This window comes from Artemia sp. Qi Xiang Cuo, chromosome 9, assembly GCF_049724085.1.
Source record: "Artemia sp. Qi Xiang Cuo chromosome 9, ASM4972408v1, whole genome shotgun sequence".
Taxonomy (NCBI): Eukaryota; Metazoa; Arthropoda; class Branchiopoda; order Anostraca; family Artemiidae; genus Artemia; species Artemia sp. Qi Xiang Cuo.
In genome coordinates this window covers 21,352,071-21,374,119 of record NC_142802.1, presented here as the reverse complement: position 1 = coordinate 21,374,119, position 22,049 = coordinate 21,352,071, and the positions used below count along the sequence as shown (strand labels likewise).

The 22,049-nt window shown below is 34.3% G+C and overlaps 1 protein-coding gene across 3 annotated transcripts in view; it reads right to left on the bottom strand.

The window, feature by feature from the left end:
* The window catches only part of Cirl (Calcium-independent receptor for alpha-latrotoxin), a 140,650-nt gene that overhangs the window by 81,388 nt on the left and 37,213 nt on the right, over positions 1-22,049 (bottom strand). For all 3 annotated transcript variants that reach the window (XM_089094366.1, XM_089094367.1, XM_089094368.1), the window contains exon 3: positions 7,560-7,752. In XM_089094366.1, coding sequence (XP_088950492.1) covers positions 7,560-7,752 — 193 coding nt within the window. The remainder of the gene's footprint in view (positions 1-7,559; positions 7,753-22,049) is intronic.

Here is a 22,049-nt window from a genome sequence, read left to right as displayed (position 1 = left end):
TGGGAGACATTCACTGCTTAGACTACCAATACTTTCGCACTATTGAATATTAGTATAAATACAATACTAACGTTGCATTAAGTTTTTAAGCGCCCTAATAAAATATTTTGAACAAAAATTTGAATCTGTCAAACTAAATAAATGAAATTTTGCTGTGTTATTTCAGCATATAAAATTATGTTTTGCAGCTCAAATTAATAAATTTATTAATCGAGCGTTTAAACATTCAATCAAAAATACTGAAAAAATACAAATGAATGTGCATTGTCAGTTTAATCAAACTGTCGTTTAAACATACATATACTGATATTAAGTCATCAAAATGTTAACATTATTTGATTTACTAAAGTTATAAAAGTAAAAACGTTTGTATTTTTTCAGTAAAGTGCAAATTATGTTCTGGCCTTGGGAAAGCATAGGGGTTTTGAGCCCAACTTATGTCAATTTCTGCTGGTTTTGAGTTTGACTCGGTTATTTATTGTAATTTCTTTTCGTTTTGGGTTTCATTTATTTATCGATGCTGATTTGTGGTAGTTTCCAGCTTGGTAGATTATTTGATTTTATTTTTGTTCATTTTTTGTTTAATGGAGGCCTTTACTTTTCTTTGAAAAATTTATTTTGTGGAAAAAGATTTTTTTTTATATTAATATTAGTATAAATACAATACTAACGTTGCATTAAGTTTTTAAGCGCCCTAATAAAACATTTTGAACAGAAATTTGAATCTGTCAAACTAAATAAATGAAATTTTGCTATGTCATTTCAGCATATAAAATTAATAATTTCAGCAGCTCAAATTAATAAATTTATTAACTGAGCGCTTAAACATTCAATCGAAAATACTGAAGTCTTCGTGAATTCACTATTTGCCTATAGCTAGCTCACAATTTTACGGCACTCCACTTAACTATATATACAGTAGTTAATATCATAGTTAGTAGTTAAGCGTCAGGAAGATCAGAGAAGGCTCTTAAGGGGGATCAGAATTAGTTACTGGGAGGGGGAGGGTCAAAAACAGGAATTAAAAAAATAGGTCATAGATTTTCAACACTTTCAAGAGAAAATGGATCAATTTCAGAACTGTTTCAATAATTTATTCATTTTTTTCTAGAGCGGATTTTTCTTCTAAAATTTGTATGGTCATTAATTTTCAGAATAAATTAGACGATGAATTATCCTTCAAAAACGTCAGTTATTTAAAGAACCCATTTTTTTTGTGTGTATTTTTATTCAATCGACCATAAACAAGCGAGACTATGATAATGATGTAATAGAATATCATAAAAAACAAAAGTTTCTTTCTCTTTCTACCTTTTAATGCTTTCTTTTTTTCCTGAACAAAGAATGAAAAATATACATTATTTCCGTAAAAGTATGAACAGGGACTAAGAATAAATAAAGTATATGTTTCAGAAATGTGAAAAATAAAGGTATTGCTACGTGTAAAAAAAAGGAGAAAAAGAACAAAACAAGAGGGGGCGACGTTTGTTAAATATACGGAACACTCATGAATTGCGCTTAGTTTACATATCAGAAAACCGGTTTCATAGCAACAAAGACGGGTGATACAATGCATTGGACTTAGACAGAATCCATTGGACTTGTATAATTTTGACTATATATTTGCACATTAGGGAGTGGGGGTGTTAGGGTACTGTCCAAATACTTCCCCCCCTCCTAATGTGCAATACAGCCCAAATTATGTTATTATATAAAATAAAGGTTATAGAAGGGTATACTTCATTAGGATTAACCTAACTTCACTTCTTGGGTATGTTCCGTATCATTAACAAGTACCGAGGGGGTTAACAAATTTGATGTGAAGCTCAACCTTTTATTATATTAAAAATGTTATTATATTTTAATTATTATATTATTATTAATATAATGATATAGCCTATATATTATTATATTATATTTTTTATTATATGCATCCTTTTAATAAAAATGATAATTCGAAGAATGGCTAGTCAATATGAAAAAAATAAAGGTTATTAATTTTTCGCTAACTGTATTAGTTAGCGAAAAAAGGGAATCTTATTTGTCTTATTTCCAAAAGGGAAATAAGAATTGCATACGGTATTTAATTGCCAATATATTTAGCCTTGTCTTCCAATATGTTTAAAACAAATAAAAGCTATATTTTTACCAAATTGAGGCACACCATATATTTATTTCGAGGCAGTAAATTTTAAGGATAGGCCTACCCAAATTCCAATAGTCAAAACTATTCGTAAATACGGAACCATCGCCAAAAAACAGGCCGCACTTCAAGATCGCTATATGTCTCTCCCTTTATAAACGTGCATGAACTGAAATGTTCAACATTTCCTGATCGTTTTGGGGCTACAGGATTCTTAGGCAGCCTTAAAATACTTTTTCTTCAAATAATTCGCTCTTAGGCAGTACCTTCAATTAGCAAAAATGTGGGGGAGGAAGGAATAAATTTTTAAAAATTTAAGGGGACAGTTGTGTTGTTTTTAGCAATTTTTCCGTGAAAATACCCCCCCCCATTGATGCCCCAGTCCTCAAGGTACTATTTAATTTTTTAACTGGGTGGTCAAGGATAACCAAACTCCGAGGACCGTACCAGCACAGATATAACTAGGCACGTACCTAAACACCGTTGAGTGGGATTTCCCTCTCAAGCTTGGTTCAGTAGCCCCTTCTCCTAGGAAATCCAAAGGAAAAAAGAAAAAAAAAGAAGAAAATCTTGTCAGTCGCAACTGAAAGTTGAACTTCTTCGGACGCTCAGAGCTCTGAATTAAAAAAAAAATCAATTGTTTTCTGGCAGTCACAAATGAACTGATCAAGGTCTTTTTATGCACACTTTAAACAACCCAGAAACAACCCAAACGTGTGACTTTTTAAGCACACTACAGTAACTGTTTCCAAGAAAGAAGAAACTAAGCAGGGTTGCAGCAAGGTCAGGCAAGTGTCAGTTCTTTTTTTCTTTTTTTTAATACGGTATCAAATTTAAATAAATCCAAAGTATATTTAGAAGAGAGAAGTAACTCATGTGAAATAGCTACCACTTATATATATGTCGGCAAAAAAGGGGCTTTAATGAATGGCCAGAAACAACCCAAACATGTATATGTAAATGCCCCTTGATAAATGGTACTAAAGTTGTACTTTATAACTATTAGGTGTTATTTAATTTTTCCTCTCTAACAACCGTTTTTATAATTATAGGATTTAGGGGTGTTACGTGGCGAAAGAAAAAGAAGAAATTTCTTTTAATGTGCACAGACTACGTCTAACTGTTTTGTTTTCCATTTAAGAAATAAGTACTTAATGACTATAATGTCAATTAGGATTCTCGTTAATCAAACCTGAAGGAAAAGTATAACTCATCCTAGTTATTTGAATAGTTCTGAGATTCTATGAAGTTTGTCAGTTGACAGCAGAAATCAGGGGAAAATGAGCAAGAAGTACTTAAAAAAAATAACGATTCTATTTTCAGGGTTATTTTTAGCCTAAAAACCACCGATATACAAAGAATCGATATTTGTCAGTACACAAAAAGACATACGCTAAAGTCTTAAGATAATTAAACTAAATAATTTTAAAACGATAAAATAACATGTAATTCCTTAAAGGTAGGAAAAATTTCGCTCAAAGGTGAGCATATTATTTCTGACAATGTAAGAAATAAAACCCTACACAGAATAGAAGATAAAACGTGAATAAAATAGTTATTTGCTTCATGAAGTATTCTCTTATTTTGTAAATAGATTCAACCCAGTGGCGGTTCTGGCCTGTCTTGCGCTAAGGGCAAAATCTTGATTAGCACCCCCCTGCCTCCCACAAAATTTTCGGGCCAAACTTTTCATTTATTAACAAACTTGTTTTCAATTTATTAATTAGCATATAATTTTTTATTTGGTATTTAAGTTATTTAATTATTATTCATTATTTTAATTAATATTGCTTAATTTTTATTAATTTTTATTTTATTAATTACTCAAAAAATTATTAATTATTTTTCTTTATTAACTGCACTCTCTACTTTATTTTGATAAAAATAAAATTTCGAAAATTACAAAATGATTATAACAGTTAGATTATTTATTTGAAATCTTGCGCCCCTTAATCAAGCGCTCCCTCTGCCCCCCTTAAGACCGCCTCTGATTCAACCTTATACATAACAAATACTTTTAAATATTAGGTAAACAAATTGTTTGGACAATAAGTCATCCAAGATGTTGCGCGAAGGTATAAAATTGATTTTCCAATTAAACTTAAAGATGATACACTTGATACACACAAGATGATACATGATGATACACACAAGATGAAGTCACTTAATTTAAAGTGACACGGTCTATCGTCACCTTCGTCTTTGCGGCACAAAGCGCTGCCGCCCAGGTCGTGCCCTGATTCAAATTTAGGTACACCAAATTGGAGAACCCCTTCGAAAAGAGATGTCTCCCTGTGAATAATATCAATCAAACCCACGGAGGACTACATTTTTATAATTTTGAAAAGTTTAAAAAGTTTTGGAAGTTTAAATCCATGTGATTATTCACATTATAGGGTTAGGCATGCCCATGCAGTTTACTTCGGGGAAGCGAATAGATTCAGGAAAAACGCAAAAAACACAGGCGAATTACGTGAAAAAAAAATCGAAAAAAAGATTGCGGGTACAAGTATGAGGTTCCCTTGTCACTCCTAAGTGCCTGTGTCGGATACTGCAAAATTTGCAATTACTGGTGGTTTGTTTTGTCTTTTTATGGCAAAGTTTCATTTAAGGAAGACAATTAAAATATGAAACCAAGAGATGAAAGGATATAATAAATGAAAAAACAAAATGAAATAGGTGAGAAAATGAGGATTTTGTCAGCCAGTGGATAAATATGAAGACAAATAATAAGCAATTCACCATACTGCAACTACGATTTTCATTAGATGTGAGGACAGGTTGTCTTAAATTAGACTGGGCGAAAATATTGATTGAGTCTTTTGAAATTAAATTGGGCTTAAGGAAATATCTCCTGTGTCTCTATTTATAGCCAAATTTCTGTATATATTTTTGATCTCAATTACCTCTTTAAAGACTGCGGTAGGCCATTTACAGTAGATATTAAAGTTGTCTCCTCAAAAGGAACCAAATGTTCAGGATTTTAAAGGTACGGAGGGCCAAACCAGAATCAAAGTTGTCATTTTTATTTTCGAATCTTGGGGATTTATCAATTGAAATTTTGTGTTCATGCAAACAATTAGGGAAACGTTTGCATGAACACAAAATTGATTGAAAACCTATGATGAACACCTATTTGATTTTATTTTTTCATTTATTATACACTTTCCTCTCTTGGTTTCATGCGTCATGTATAGCCAGTGTTGTCTTAGAATGTATTTACAATTAAAGTAAACATGCTTTCATTTGCAGAACCAGATTATCATGCAATAAGCCATGCGAAGCATAGGGGCCGCGTATCTAAAATCAAAAAAAAAATTTTATCATAATTTGTCAATTGTATTTGAGCATGTTTGAAATTAATACTGATAACATTTAAAAATAAATAAATTAATTTGCCGTATTCTTTTGCTACTCTATCATTCAGCATCTATTTTTTCTAAGAACTAACTACAAGAATATAACACTGAAGAGCCACACTAAGAGAGACACAGTATACAGAAAGATGGACAATTATAAGCATGAACCCGTATCGAGGAAAATGAAGCAACATTTTAATATCTAACAACTAGTTATACACTATAAAGTACACAAAGTCTAAATACCAAGGCCGTATCCAGGGGGTAGGGGGTTTGACCCCCCCCCCAAAAAAAAGAAATGTTTGTCCGACATGTAAAAACGTAACAAAAATGATTTTAAACAAATTTTTGATGCGTCTTTAAAGGTTTTTTTGTGAGCCCCCCCCCCCTGAAGAAAAACCTGGATACATTATTGCTAAATATAATCAAATATTTCTAGGAAAATATGTCCTGTTGAAAAGAAATAGTTTTGTGCAGTTTTATTGTAAATTATCTGTTAAGTACGCTGTAGGTATTGGAGGGTAGCAGACATGTATATCAGAATCAATTTCAGAGGGGATATATTTCGTAGGGGGAGGAAAATTCGAACTAAAAAAAAAACTATATAAAAAAAAGGAAAAGATGAGAGACATGTGGCTTTGATGGGTTGATAGTAGGCCAAGAACTACGAAAATACCCCAAATGCACAAGTCAGGTCATAACAATAGGATTTCTGAGAAAAAAAAACTGACAGCTGAAATTACTAAAACACAGAGCTAAAGATTTTAACCAAATTGTCACTAAAAATATCACAAGAGGCATATGTCCTCAATAAGACGATAAAACCAGTAATTCGCAGGGATGCCAATTGGGAGGGGGGCTGTTCGTGTGACAAATACGTGAAATTTGATCAAAACCCGGTTTACAATGAAATTGGTAAATGTAAGGACTCTATGTTTGCAGTAAATATTGTTAGCTGTGAAGTTTTTAACGTGAAGTACCTCGACATTTTTAGTAGCCTAAGTACACTAAATTAGGGGCTATTGTAACTATGTCAAAATGATTTTGTCCTCCACCATGTTTTACTTAAAGTACTACGGGTTTAGCTAATGTATTTATTCTATCATCATACAACGATATATACCCAAAATCACAAAAAGAAACCGACGGAAAAGCTTTGTTTTAGAATAAAAATTACAAGGGCCATGTACATATTTCTATAGTCTCAGATCGTATAAGTTCGTACAGCTAGATAACAACTCTTGCTTCATATAGGAGCTACAGCAGCGAAACATTTTAATTATCAAGTTAAACAATTATAAATGGTAATTCAAGTCTTTTTTTTTTTTTTTTTTTTTTTTAGTGTGAACCTGAAGTAACTAAAACGGGTGAATCTTCAAAACTTCAAACAAACGGGTGGTCTTCAAACTTTAAACCTGTTTTGAACATACACAAATAATCTGTTACACAGGGAACTGGCATTTTGAAAGCTTTACCAAATTATTCTAAAAAAAAAAAAAATATTGTGGGCGTTTAGAACATTTTAGTGGCAAATTCGGAACAAAAGTTTCTTATACAATTCCCTTTTGAAAGAATGTTTACTAACTTCCAAGAAAAAATAATAGCTTTTCTATTTCCCCAGAAGTATGAGAACATACTGCAAAAAAAGCAGATTTCTGGAGCTTAAGAAAACAATTACGAAGAAGTTATTAGAAAAGTATAGCCTACGTGTAAGCATTGATATTAGAAGCATTTTGTTTCTGAGAAAAGCCAGAGGAAATGATCTAAAATACACAATACTCGGTTTCAAAACGACGGAGATTTCAGACTTGAAACGGTTGCTGGGTAAACCATTTTTCGGTTTATCCAATATCTTTCCTTTGGTTTACACCGTATTTTTCTTTTGTTCTAAAAAAGGTAGCTGATTAGTTTTCGCCAGCAACCTCACTTGGTGAGAATGCCATGCGTGTAAGGAAAATGGTCGCTTCGAGACGTGTATTAGGTGGCGGAGACTGCAACCTACCAAGATTTTGTAAACAGAGTGGCTTAATGAAAGCTATATAAAGCTAGTAATTTACCTCGAATGCAGTACCCGAAGCGACTTGTGAGACATACAATTCACGCTCCAATCTGTATCACCGTGCTCATTACAAATAGTTATAGAAAAACGTCCGTAATTAGCTCGAACTAAACTGATGACTTCGCTTGGCTCACAGCGTAGTTCAAGCGTTGTCCCCTCACAAGCATAAGCTGTGCTGTATCGTTTTTGTTCTGTAAGAAAAAAAACTTTTTTGAAAATGTTATTGAAATTTATTTAAATAAGTCACAAATTCTACCTAAGGTATAGACAGGGTCGTATCCATAATTGGGGGGTTACAAAAAAAAACTGAAAAAATATCAAAAATTTGTTTATATTCATTTTTGTTACGTTTTTACGAGTTCGGGGGGGGGGGAGGGGTCAAACCCTCTAATCCCCCCGGGATACGGCCTTGGCTATATAAATATATAACTGAATATACTATAAAGCTATATTCGTCTACTGTACAAAAATTCGGAGTTGCATATTGATACTCTTGCGTAAGTTTTCTCCTAATTAACCTCGCACTATTTTAGCTTCTTTTTATAGGGATATTTGCGATGCAAATCTGCCGCTAAAAAAAGCAAGATTTGGAAGCCATCCTCGTTTATACGCCTGGATAGTAACGCTTCAAAAATTATATTTTACCCCATTCAAAACGCAAATGTCTCCCTTTTTTGGAGGTAATTTGCAAATATTTAGCGTCGGCAGATTTGCAAAAATAAATATCATCATTATAATCCTACAACTACAGATAGTTGTTACGGAAACTTTGCAGTGTCTCTTCTAGAACACAGGTACGGATGAGGAAAGAAAGAGAGATGGAGAGGGGTGAAGACAAAAAATCGGTCTTTGAAAATTTAAAATCCCACGAATTCAAACAGGAGGGGGATCTAGAGCAAAATCTTGTGGGAGTCCCAACGTAAAAAGAGCGCTAATGAGCGAAATCTTGGGGGGCAATGTGACAAAGGGGCCAACAATTGACCCAATTGACAAATTTATTCTCGAGTAAAAAGAAGAACAAGGAATGAGGGCGCCAGAAAAATCTTGGAGGGGCCCGGGGTACCCCCCAGCCACCTGGGTCCACCAAAGAATTCAAGCAAATGGGGAAATTTCACATTTTCAATAATTGTTAAGTACCAAGGATAGATAAAAGGATGATTCCATTTGGTTAAGAGTAAATTTTCACACCAATATCTATACTGAACAATTGAAAGAAATCGCGAAATGTTTAATGAAAAAGACCACCGTTTGTAGTTATCCAGTTTTTGGTAGTGGAGGGGCACCAAATTAAAAAAAAAGCGCAAAAAATCAGCAAAACATAAGCTAAAACACATAAAACCGGACAGTTTAAGAAAGTGTAGCTTTCTTCTGAAGGTTTAGTTGTTTTTGGTAATAAACATATTTTTAACGTTTAAAATTACGGACAAAAAGCGTTGCTAAATTTAACTAATCAGATTCGTTTGCTTATCACGGTTCAATGTGGCAACAATGACAAAAAAGGGAAACTGCTTTAAAAACTTCACAATATTTTCATTTTGATGTCCTTGGCACTTTTTTAAAAAGGTTCCAAAACGGCGCCAATAAAATCCAAAGATGCTTGCCTACAAGGTTTTCAAATTGAGGGAGCATTACTTGAAGCAGTCTAATGAAAGATAATATCAGCTACTTGGGTTGATAAACACATTCAAGCAACAACTTATTATGTCCAGTGTTGACTTGAACAAATTCGTGATCATAAAAAAAAATCATATTATTAGGAAAAACATAATTCATGGAGATATGTATCGAAAGCTCACTTGGGGGTATAAATATACGCTGAACTGTGAGATAGTATCCTTGAATTTTGACATAAGACTATAATAGTAAATCATTACTAACTTGTCGCTTCCTAAGAAAGAATAAAACAACTTGTTATTGCTCTATGACCAAGCAAACAACCGCTGTTGTACGATTAAACCCTTAAACAACGGACAGATCAATGATAGAGACAATTAACTTCAGTTTTGTTACAAGACTCTGATTACAGTTTCCATTAAAAATTACGTCAGCAGGGGAGAAGGGCATCTAATGAAAATTCTCCCAAAATCTAACTGTTTTAAAAATTGTCATAACTTTTAAGTAATCTTCAACAGGAAAGTTCACATGATTTTTTTTCGGGTGGGGGGGGAATAATAAAAGACAAATCTTATTTGATAGATTGAATAAGAAGTGAAAAAACTATTTAGGACTATTTAGGATAAAAATATTTTTAAAAATTTAAAAATATTAAAAAATATAAAAAGGACTAAAAATATTTAAAAATATTAGGATATTTATGATTTCAGTGGGGCCCAGCCCCCCTCCGTACCTCCCTTATTACCACGTCATTCGTTTGTTTTTGCTACACCACCTGCCGTATAATTTTGGCCTAAAAGAAATTTTTGGGGTATCAAAACACACACTCCAGAGAAAAGACATTCAAAATGTTGCATACACATCAAGCCATAGGAAATCAGGAGTTCCGTATCTCCAGCCCTCGTTAAAATACCTAACACTAAATGTCACTGATGTAATCAAAAAAAAATAATTATACAATATAATGCAAAAAACTCAATATTTACCCGTGTAGCATTATAATAGATCAAAACTCAAAAAGAAAAATATGAAATTTAAAGCAATCTTGAACCTATTACCTCATTTCAAACTGAATTCATTATCAACAGAAATTCCAAGTGTGATCAGTTTTGGCCAATAATTGATTTCTAGCTATTTCATAAGCCATTGTTCAACCACTAGACCACATTGCCACCTAAAGGTTATACCCGACTCACCGGTCAGGGGTCGCTATAAATTTAGTGTCCTTCCAAAAACCCTTGTGGCACTAACTTTTCTTAGTCCTTTTTCAACCCATAAAAACGCCCAATTTGGGATATGCATGTAATTGCTATGTTAAACAGTCATTAAGGATTTTATATGAGTGGTGAAATGAATGAGGTTTTTGAATCAAATTACTCATATTTACGTCTCCACTTAAAATATGTATTCGCTCTTGATATTAAAATTCGTATTTCTTTAGTTGAAGTACAACATTTGAAATCTTAAAGGAATAAGATCATGTTTATGCGTTGCGATTTTGCAAAAAAGAAAAAAAAGACTACCGTTAAAATGACTTTGTAGGTAGGTACATAGGATTTGGCGTCTGGAGATGATACTTCAACGGTAGGGGGGGGGGCACTGATTGGGCAATCCTAGATTTTGAAAAATACATTTTTTGGCATTTTCATAAAAAAAACAGAAAAAAATGCCCCTCCGCAGGATTTTCAAGAAAAAGCAAGTTGCCCCACCCACAATTTCGTGAGTTGGCGCCACGGAGGGGGTCAAAGTTAAAGAGATGTCCTTAAAAATACAGAGATTACGAAGAAAACGTATTCATACAAATGATTGCGAATTACCTAAAGGTTGGTGGGAGAACTATGAAACAAAGACGTCTAATTAACGTGCCTGGAAGAAATATTCAAGTCCTATTCACAACCACTGACAACTTTCGAAACATCATTTTTTTTTCGATTTTTGCAGTAATTTCTCATCATATTCAAATAAATCACCAATGGTTTTTTGGTTTTGTCAACGATAATTCAGGCCCAATTTTTGTTTTCAGATTAAAAATCATCAGTAAAAGCAGATTACAAATATCTGGGCCAAGAAAAAAAAAACAACAACAAGGAAAGAGATAAAAACAGAGACAACGAAGCATCTGTCTAAATTTTACGAAGTACCTTTCACCAGCTTTACCGCATGATTGGACACGCACTACCGGTGGATTCAACTTCATTGGATTATCAAAGAATATATAATCCTCAAATTTGAGATCATGCAAGCATTGAAATCCGCTTTAAAGAATTTTTCAAATCGCCATCAAGTTTGGCAACAAGTAGCCAATCTGATAAAATCATGATTTATGATTCTTGTTGAGGAAAAACTTGAACGCGTATGTTTTGCATACGAATTCTTGCTTGAATAAGCAACACTCCTAATGATGTACAAAGATGTGCGCTTTTGTTAACTCAAAATGACTTCCGTACGCTGCTTAATGTCATTTTAAGCTTTTAAGTTTTTATCACCTTACTATAATGATTGCTTCTGTTAGAAAATTCGTTGCATCGACTGTGGATGCGTTCCAACTTGAATTTTAATCGGTATTTCAAGCACAAATGCAGCTTCTGCAGCAATACCTCAAATTTAAATCAAATGCCGAATCCAGAAGCCATAAAATTATAATATATAAGAAAAGCAATATTCTCTGCCTGACCTTCCCTTTAGTAAAGAAAGAACGAAAATAAAAGAAAAAAAAGACTTGAATGCTAAATATATGGTTTCCACTTAAATTTTGTTTATTTTGCTATATCATTTTCTTTTCAAAGGCTTTCACAGCAAATGAATTAAATAAGAAAAAATAGAAAAACTATTAATAAATAATATACACAATTTTAATCGGAACTTCGAGTACAGATACAGCTCCTTAAAGAATGGCAAAAACGTAAATTAAAAGCTTAATTCTAGAGTCATAAAACGTAATAGGTAATTCTTTTTATGACCTTTTTCGAATTGAGGAAAAAACTCTACTGTGTATCTGATTACCAGTGGTATTAATATGGGGAAGGGGCAAGGAGGGAGCATTTTCCCCTTCCAAATCTTCAAAAAATATCTTCTTTCTTTTTCATTGAAAATACATTTTTGTATTTTCAGTGAAAAATACTTCTTGGGTATTTTCATTGAAAAACGCCGAGAAACTAACAAAATTGAACCCTCTCCCCAAATTTTGAAAAATACCATACGCTAGGAATCCTGAATATTACGCTACAACACAGCGCATGCCTGTACAAAGTCATCCAAATGGCCACCCGATACCCACTGCGCTAATAAATTCATGCATTTTCGCCTAGAACAACATCAGTTGTGGTTTTAAGAAAATGGCTGAATATTTCTGTGGCGTCTACAACTTTTAATTATAAATTACGGGAGGTTTTGAGGGGCCAAGCCATAAATTTCCCAGATGGAGGGAGATAAAAAGTGGAAAACCGTATTTCCACACTATTTCTAAAATAATTGGATATTATCTAAAAGTTTTTAGGTTTTTCGCTATTTAATGCTGCTCCTCCCCCAAATGAGAATCCTGGAACAAAGCATAAACTCCAAAATTACTCAATGCAAAACCTATCATTTTATCATTTTCGATTTCACGGTGATAGTCAAAGAAGGTAACAAAGGAGAAAGTGTTTTATCACCTATTTTAGAATGAAATATGAATCTGCAGTAATTCCAGTTTTTATTCAGCCATTTTTTTTGGCCCATGAGTATCAAATTTCCTAATCACCTTTGTGGTTGTATGCGTGAACCACGAAGCAACACAAGTGAGAGATCATAAAATAATAGTTGATCTAGGAGTTGTAAAATAATCGCCACCACGGTTTTACTTGTAAGGATTCTCCTAGAGGTTAGACTATCAAGACAGCCTCCTTTATAATACAAGAAACGGAAAAGAGGTTTGAGAACGAAGGATGGATTAACCAGGATGCGATTGATCGGCCTGTTACAGCGTTCTGTTGGTCAGGGAGACACATAATATCAGAATTTTTTCTTGGTCAGAAATTTTTTTGGTATTTTGAAATTAATTTTAAATTACCAGAAGCTATCTAACTTACAGGGGTGTCGTTTGGGGGGGGGCAACTGTCCCCCCCAACAATGTGGAGAAAAAAAATATTATATATCCCATGCCCCGTAACTATCTGGATATGACCCTTCTTGCCCCCACCCATAAAAATGCTGGAGATTCACCCCTGCTAACTTACATAGTATTTTTCCTTAAATTTAAACTGAAGGACAAATATTTTGCTGTTGCTTGCACTCTATTGAGTGGACATGCATTGAAAAATCACAATCTCGAAAGTTTTTGGTTTACACGATCAACATAAATTACGCGATTGGATGCAAATATGGTGGGCGTGTGCAGTGGTGATTCTCAGTGTAAAGATTTAACAAATAAAATATAAAATTTACTCATCGACATTCCTATCTGAAACATGGGCAGATCCCAGCAGTGTCAATGGGGCGAGGGGGAGGCGTATGCCCCTAGATTTTTTTTTCCTGTCTAAGTTTTGAAAATGCCTATATGATTGAAAATACCCTTTTTATATTTTCGTTCAACAAAACTGAAAGAACAACAAGATTTTCCCACCAGACCTTCAAAATACATTTTACCCCCTCACTAAATTTTCGTGAATAGACACCACTGACGTATCCGTGAAGTTCCTGTTTCCCCCGGTCTTCAAGAGTGAAAACGCTGAAGAACGTTAACCCCGACCTTATATTAGCCGACTTTCAGCAAATAATTCTGTTGATAAATTCATTAACAATTCAAGCTCATCATTTAATTTAGTTGCAAAACTGATTGACAAAATGATTAAACCACAAATTTGCACAACTCCGAAGTGTATATCACCACTGTCAATCAGAATCCGCCCCTCTCTCGGTAAACACATTGTCGCTGAACAGAATTCGCAAAGATGTGTTTTCCCTGTGCTGAATAACAGAGTAGAACGCAACTGTTAACATACCATTGTAAGTAAATTATGGGTTTAATATGTGTGCCAGAATAATAAATATGTTAAAAGGGTCTTACCGAAGAGGAAGAAACAAGAGGGATAGTTTGAAGTAAGAAAAAAAAAATCATAAACAAGTCAATATCCGGCGGATAAGTTGGAGGCAAGGCCATACCCAGAGGGGGGGGGATAGAGGGGTTTGAACCCCCACCCCCTGCCGAAATGTTTGACTCGTAAAAACGTAACAAAAATGGATATAAACAAATTTTGTATGCGTTTTTTATTTTTTTTTGTTTAGCCCCCCCCCCAAAAAAAAATTATTTTTTGAGCAAAAACCCCTCCTAAAAAAATCCTGGGTACGGCCTTGGTTGCAGGTTTAGATTAGCTAGGAAATTTTTCATAAAATTCATTTGCTTTTATCATTACCTTTTATTCTAAACAGCAAGGCCGTATCCAGGGGGTGGGGGGGGGGTTTGGTTACCTGGTTTGAACCCCCCCCCCAAATTTTTGACCGAGTCGAAAATAAGTCGAAAATTAGTAAAACCTAGGTAAAAATCAGTAAAATTAGTCGAAAACTGAGTCAAAAATTAGTAACCCCCCCCCCCCCCCGAAAAAGTAAAAAATTAGTAACCCCCCCCCCCCCCCGAAAAAAAATCCTGGATCCGCCCTGGCTAAACAATGGCTAGTTTTTTCAGGAAACTTTGGGATCATTTCGAAAATGTTTCGATCAGTATTTTCATCAATGAATCGTAATTATTCAAAAAACAATTCTGCTAAAGTGGTGTAGAAATGATTAAGTTTCAAAGGGTTTCAACTCCTCACCCGATGCGCAGGGAGTACTTCTGGAATCGAGTTCCTAAAACATGAATAATTTGTGATATTGCTACATTTCATGTTTTCTTCATTATTATTATTTTATTTTTTTTAATTTGCCTGCTCAAAAGTCGCCTACCCAAACTAGATGAGTGCGCACGTTCATTTCAGTTTGGTGGGTCAATCTAAGGAAAAAAATACGCCTATAAATCTAAATTTAATAGAAGGAAAAAAACTGTCCATAATATCCCTAAGCAAGTGACCCTTAAGTATAACGCATGGGACGTCAGGATATTTTTATTAGGTGGCCGCTGTTTACCCCCCGGAAAACACCCCCGCCTAAAATACCCCGCCACGGAAAATACCCCCCTCCACGGAAAATACCCCCCTCCCCGTAAAATACTTCCGAGGGGAGTATTTTATTAATTTTATTAATCGCAGGGTTTCAGTAATATCGAAGTTTTGGGTTGGGGGGGCGGGGTTCACCCTCCATAATCTCTGGTTACGCCGTTGTTCAGCTAGCCAGTTACTAAAAAAAATTAATATATAATGGGACGCGGGTAACTTCATGTGATTTTTCTCAAAAATCAGAGCTTTGCGAATGTTCTATTTATCTATATTTTATAAGATTTTCCTCAAAATCTATATTTTCTATATTTTCTTAAAAATCAGAGCTTTGCGAATTTTCTATTTTTCTATATTTTATTAGATATTCAAATTAAAATTGGAATTTTAAATTCAAAATTCAAGATTTCAAATTTGAAATTAAAAAAAAAATCCAAACCTTTAAATTCAAAACTTAATTCAGATTCCAAACATCCTTAGTGACTAATCTAACACAATTAACCATTCTCTTTATATTCTCCAAGAAATTTGCAATTCGCTATCTTTGCACAAGTTCTTCGAATCAATATCTTCCTCAGATATATTCATATTTATTCCATTGTTGCTCTACTTCCTTTAATTTTTATCTAGTTCGCCTATTTTTGGTTTTATTTTTTCCTATTTGTGCTTATGCCTGAATTTATTTGTGGGTCTCATTTTCAGTTGCAGTTTTAATTCAATTTATCCAAAATAAGAACTGGCTTTACATCAAATTATCCTTAACAGTCAATCAGCAATAAATCATTCCCCATAAATTCTAAAAAGAAACTAGAGAATTTTCTCAAGAAAATCCATCATTACCACTCAACAAGAAAAGCCTTCAAAAACGCAAAGAAACATAAACACCATTAGTCATTTTCCACGCTAGAAAATAGCAGATAAAAACCATTGAATATCGTTGGACATCATCCTCAAGTGAATTCTGGTTCGCTTCCATCTACAATGCCACTTGAGACTTCGAGTTGCCCAAGAAAATAAACAAATCCAATCATCCAAGATCTGGTCTTCTGTTTTTCCCGGGATTAATCCATGGAAGGGATCCATTTTCCATTAACAGGAGATACGCCCCAAGAGTTGAAAACGGCAAGTAAAAACAAGATGATAAAAATGTAAACATGTATTTTAGAAGTGCTAAATTCACCTTGAAAACATCAAGTCACGAATTTAGGATTAGTCACTAAAACAATGATATTGCCCGTTTCTAATGTATAAGATGACGAGGATAAATCCCATCAGTTCAAGGAATTACTCGAAGAATTATCCACGAGACTAACAGAGTAGCCTATATATCCAATGCGTCCGTGGAAAAAACGATGCTTTATTTTCATTGGTCTATTTTCGTACAGTATTTTTGCGGACCAGTCCCATTGTTATTTACTTCTGGAGATATGAATAGCCATGGCTTTAAAAAACTGGGTTAACTAATTCTGAGTACCAAACAAGAAAATTCAATTTCTGAAGAGACAAATAAATCTGCGTTTTCGGAGCCTGATTGGTTCTTTTGTGAGAAATATTAAGCCAGTAGAAAAAACCACAGTGCTTGAATCACGACATTTGTATAAGTAAACTATCTGATTCTCTGTGGAAGCCACATACCATTGTATTTTAGAAAATGGAGTAACAGCCGAATGACTTGTGTGACATTTATTCGTGACTTGATGTGGAGGGGGGGTGAGGAGATTCACTTATTGAATATGTCAACTATGTTAGGAATGAAAGTTTTTTTTTATATCTTTCAGTTGAATAAGGACAAGAAGGGAGATTTTGTAGAAAAAGAAAGCGGGAGGCGGGGACAAAGGCGTAAATATTGACTAGGGAAAAGGGTAGCTGTCCGAGGGACATCAAATAGGAAAAGGACTTTAAACGTGAAAGAGTCGATGGCATCAAGTCGTTGTAGACTCTGACTCAGATGTTACTTAACATCATACTACTAAGCCTGCGAACAAACGGTGTGCAAACCCTATATTGGCAATATTGATCTTCATATTACAGCCCACTAAAAAAAAGTGATGCGAAGTCTCAATTCAAAATTATAGAGTTTTCCAATGCAATCTTATGTCTATTGCAGTCTCGAGGATTTGAGAATCTTCTGCCTTATAATGAAATTAGGAGCTGGGCCAGGAACGTAAGGAAGGGTGGGCACCAGCACCTCCCCCCAAATCCTAGATTTCCTCGGGTTTCTCGATACTTGTTACTAATTTTAATTTTTTTCATTATTGCCCCTTCAATTCTTGCATACGTGCTTGAACTATGCATTTACTTCTATAAGTGTTATTTCCCGCCTCCCCTGTCATTTAGATGCTAAAGATCACAATGATAAAAGCCAGATAGATCATTTCAGCGAGGAAAGAGTTTATATCCCTCAATAAAACATTTCCAGAGATCAAAACTAGTCGAGAACAAAAGCTCTCTAAAGACCAGATCCCAAATCCCCCTTGACTTGAGGGATCATAGAAATGGCAAAGTATATCTATTCTCCCACGGGGGTAACCCATATAGAACACCTAAATAGGAAGTACTAGGAATTTCTTTTTTCAGGATTGATTATATCCATCAATTATATCTGAAGAGGTTAAGACAGGGATTTAGAAAGCTAAAAAAGCCAATATGTTTTCAAGTCGGAGATAAACCAAGTAATACAGCCAGAAGAAGAGTTCAAAGGCCGTAATCATGAGAAAGGTTGGGGGGGTCTAGCGTTACCTCACCGAAATGATATTTTCATTACAACGGGCAGTTTGACTACAACGGATCATTTTGATTACTCACTGTATAAATAAAGACAAGGTTACACCCTCCCTTTTCCGCAAAATGATTTTGATCGACCTAGGGGCACCAATTGGGGAGGGGCGCATTTACTGCACTGGATTTTTTGCCCCCTTGATTTTGAAAATAACGCTTTTATACTTTCACTGAAAAATTGAAAAAACAACAAACCCACCCTCCAGATTTTGAATAATATAATATTTTTTGTGTCATTTTAAAAATTAGATAGAATCCTTGCTCTCAGTATTTTCGTGAATTGAGGCTTGTGGACCAATCCCGGAATAAAATCCTGCCAGTGCTAGCAGGAGCAAAAGTACAAAATAATTAAGCTCATATTCAGCTTATCCCCTCCCCGTATTTTGTTTCCTTTTTCTTTGTCAAGTTACTAATTTTAATGTAATTCGATTCAGCAAAATAATTTAGATTGACAAAAATTCAGGTGAAATAAATTAACATTACTTTTAGCTGTGAACGAAAAAAACTTCTAAGTAGTAGGGTTGCACCAAGAGAACTTGAAAATGCAGATTTAATACAAAAAAAAATTCAGAAGTGAATTTCCTTTTACGCTGAGTCATTAAAGTAACGAATGTACAAGTAAATTTATAGTTGAAAATTTCACAAGTGTCCATGAGATCATAAAGTTGATTCGTATATATTTCACACACTATGTGTGGGCTAAATAAAATCTACCCAATATTTAATATGCAAATAGACTACTGTACTATCCCCCAAATTTTCATCGGAAACAATAAATGAAAAATTTTGAAAGCAATCTTCTGCTACCCAAATAGATGACAGATTTACTGTGTTATCATAACACCAATAATTGGTGTGAATATTCAAATGAATCCAGGTGTACCATACTAGGATATCGGCTATTAGGAAATGGAAACACATCATCCACCATTTACTGCTTCCCATTAACACTTACTAAAAATCAAGCTATTCTAGAAACATCATCACAATAGTAATTTCGAAACCCTTTCAAAGGCGAAGTATATTATCACCGTTTTATGTTGAAACAGGGGCTAATCATGAATGTGAATGGGGTATTCATTTCGGAAATTTGCAACTTTTATGCCCCTACAGACAGGTGTGACAGGGTATCCGAGCTAATGGAGCAGTCGTCAGGGCTATTATTCCATTTCCGCTCTCTTTCTCACCCTCCCCTCATCCTTTCAAACCACAAATTATTTGTTACTTTACAAAGGCACTGACATCTTAAATAAAGCTATTCAAAAGTATATCCTTTGAAGACAAAAAGGCGTACATGGCCGGCTTAACTAGAGGCACGACAGACTAAGTGCAAAAACTTGAACGCCATGATAGACCTCTCTTCCGTATGCAGTAAAAGCATCAGTGATAGAAATGTGAAACAAATGAGAAGCCTAGAATTCGAACTGAATTCTGGAGGAGCTTAGAAGCTGCCAATAAAGCCCTCTCTCAGCCATACATTTACCGTCAAATGTCAAATTCATTTGTTAACTAGAAATTCAAACCGACGATGTTCAACTTTTTCTCTCTTTTGTACAGTGACAAACTTCTAATATTATTTATCCATTTGTAACGTGGTATGTAATCAGGAGTGTCACTTGTTTTTTTTGTCATGAAATGCCTTCTTTGGCATTTTTCATTAAGAAGAATAAAAAACAAGATTACCCTCCCCCTATGTCTTGAAAAATACACACACACACACACACACCTACACTTTGACATCCATGTAACTCACTGATTATTCTATTACTGTTCAGAAATAATTTGCTTACCGATAGGTCTATAGAATAATATGTCCATACAGATGTAAAGCAATTGTCCAAAACAGAAAATAAAACTAGGAAGTTCGAAAACGTGTGCAAAAACGGGGCACCACTGGGAGGGTAAGGGGGAGACGGGAGTAGTTTGGTACTTTGAAAAGATCTTTATGTACTTGAATCGACTGGGAACTCCAAGGACCCATGAATACCCCTATAAGCGGAAGTCTGAAAAGAAAACTTAAATTCTCCTGATCTAGGTGAAAAATTAAAAAGGCAATGAATCTAAATGATATTGATCATAAAAAACATATACAAGAGTGAGGTATTTAATTTAAAAAAAGAATAAAACTATGCTCCTCTTAAAAGTGCTCGCACGCTTCTAAATATTCCTATTAAATTTGCAAAATATTTAAGCGTTTAATCTAAAAGGGACCCGCCCTCTATGAAATTGCGATTTTAAAAGCACTTAAGTATTCATAGTTAAACTAAGAAGCACAGCATGTGAAATCAATCACACAACAGCAACATAAATTAAAAAATATTTTTAGACTATAAAACAGTTGCAAATAGCGGTTCCACACTGAGCACACCGCTCACCGCCAAAGCGCCGAGCAACACTAAAACAGTTCAAAATCACTGGTCGTTCTTATGTCAAAAATTCCCATTCGATCCAAACTTGCAGAGTCATATGACCTACTGCATAAGAAAAAACGTGAGACAAATCTTCTATTCATATAAAAGTATTAATCCAGGTACTAGTAATCAATTGGGCAGATCTAAGAATATAAAAGAATAGGAGACAATAGGAATGAGAAATTATTCAGCAATTTTGTCAGTGACAAGCTTAAAATATGAACAGAAGTTTTGCAAAGCGACCGTCAGTCAGTTCGTGACTGCCTCCTCCAAATAAGTAAATGAACATAGGCGTTAAGTTCTTAATTCAAGTTCCGCCTGTCAATGTTTTTTTCTTCTTTCCACAAGATACGTACACGGGAGATTCCGGGTTTAAGTCTAAATATTTTTACGATGCAGCTATATTTTCTTATTTTTTCCATATAATTCACCTATTTTTTGCGTGTTTCACGAAGTTACAGTGCCTCTTTGAACTGTTAGCTTCCCCCTAAAAAAAAATTATTGCACAAGTCCCTAGGCAAGGAGCAGCTTTGAAAAGACACAAGTGGATTTTAAAACAAAATGAGTTTTAGGCAAGTTGCATATTTCTTTTTTTGCCATGATAAATAAAAGGACAGTGTGGTTTTCGCCATACTGAAATACAAATTACAAATTAAATAAAATTAAATAACAAAATACAAATTAACAGGAAAATGAGAATCAATACTAGTTTCAACTATTTTGCTTTTATTTTTTATATAGTCCTGAAAGAAAAATTAATTTACAGCCGTAGGCTATATAATTCTTTTACAAGCTGGGTTGATTTTAGACAGACGCTCAGAATTATTCAAATAAACACTACACTATATTTAAATAACAAAACGCAAATACGTCATCATATTCCCCCGCAAGGCTCTCTGGCTGGAAATACAAAAAAAAGCCAAAAAAGTTGTTTATTCATTTACGCATTGCAGAACTGGTTTTTTGTTAGTTTCTTTCAGCTTAGCGTGAGACAAGACAAAGAGAAGTGGCAGAATAAATGGAAAATATATAATTTGGGCTATATATTTGCACATTAGGGGAGGGGGAGATAGAGTATTTGGACAGTATGAAGTTGGAAAACAATTCGGTACTTGTGTCTTATAGCCACCATATCCAAGAACTAAAGTCAGGTTAATCCTAATGAAACAATTCTTACTTCGTAATATGCAGAATAATTGTAGCTAAAACATTTTGCATGCAAACCCGCAATACTTTACCCCCATTCCCCCTACTGTGCAAATATATAGTCCAAATTATATATTTTCAGCGCATTTTCCCACCCATAACTTGTTTTTCCAGTTTTTGTTCCGTTATAATTGATTCAATTTACAGGTACATGGGTTGAAACAAGGGAGACGCATGGGTTGATATATATTTGCATATTAGGTAGGGAGGGGGTAGAGTATAGTGGGTCTGCATACAAAATGTGTTAGCTACAATTATTCTGCGTATTATGAAGTAAGAATTGTTTCATTAGGATTAACCTAACTTTACTTCTTGCGTGTGGTGGCTATTAGACACAAGTACCAACACTTCTTACTA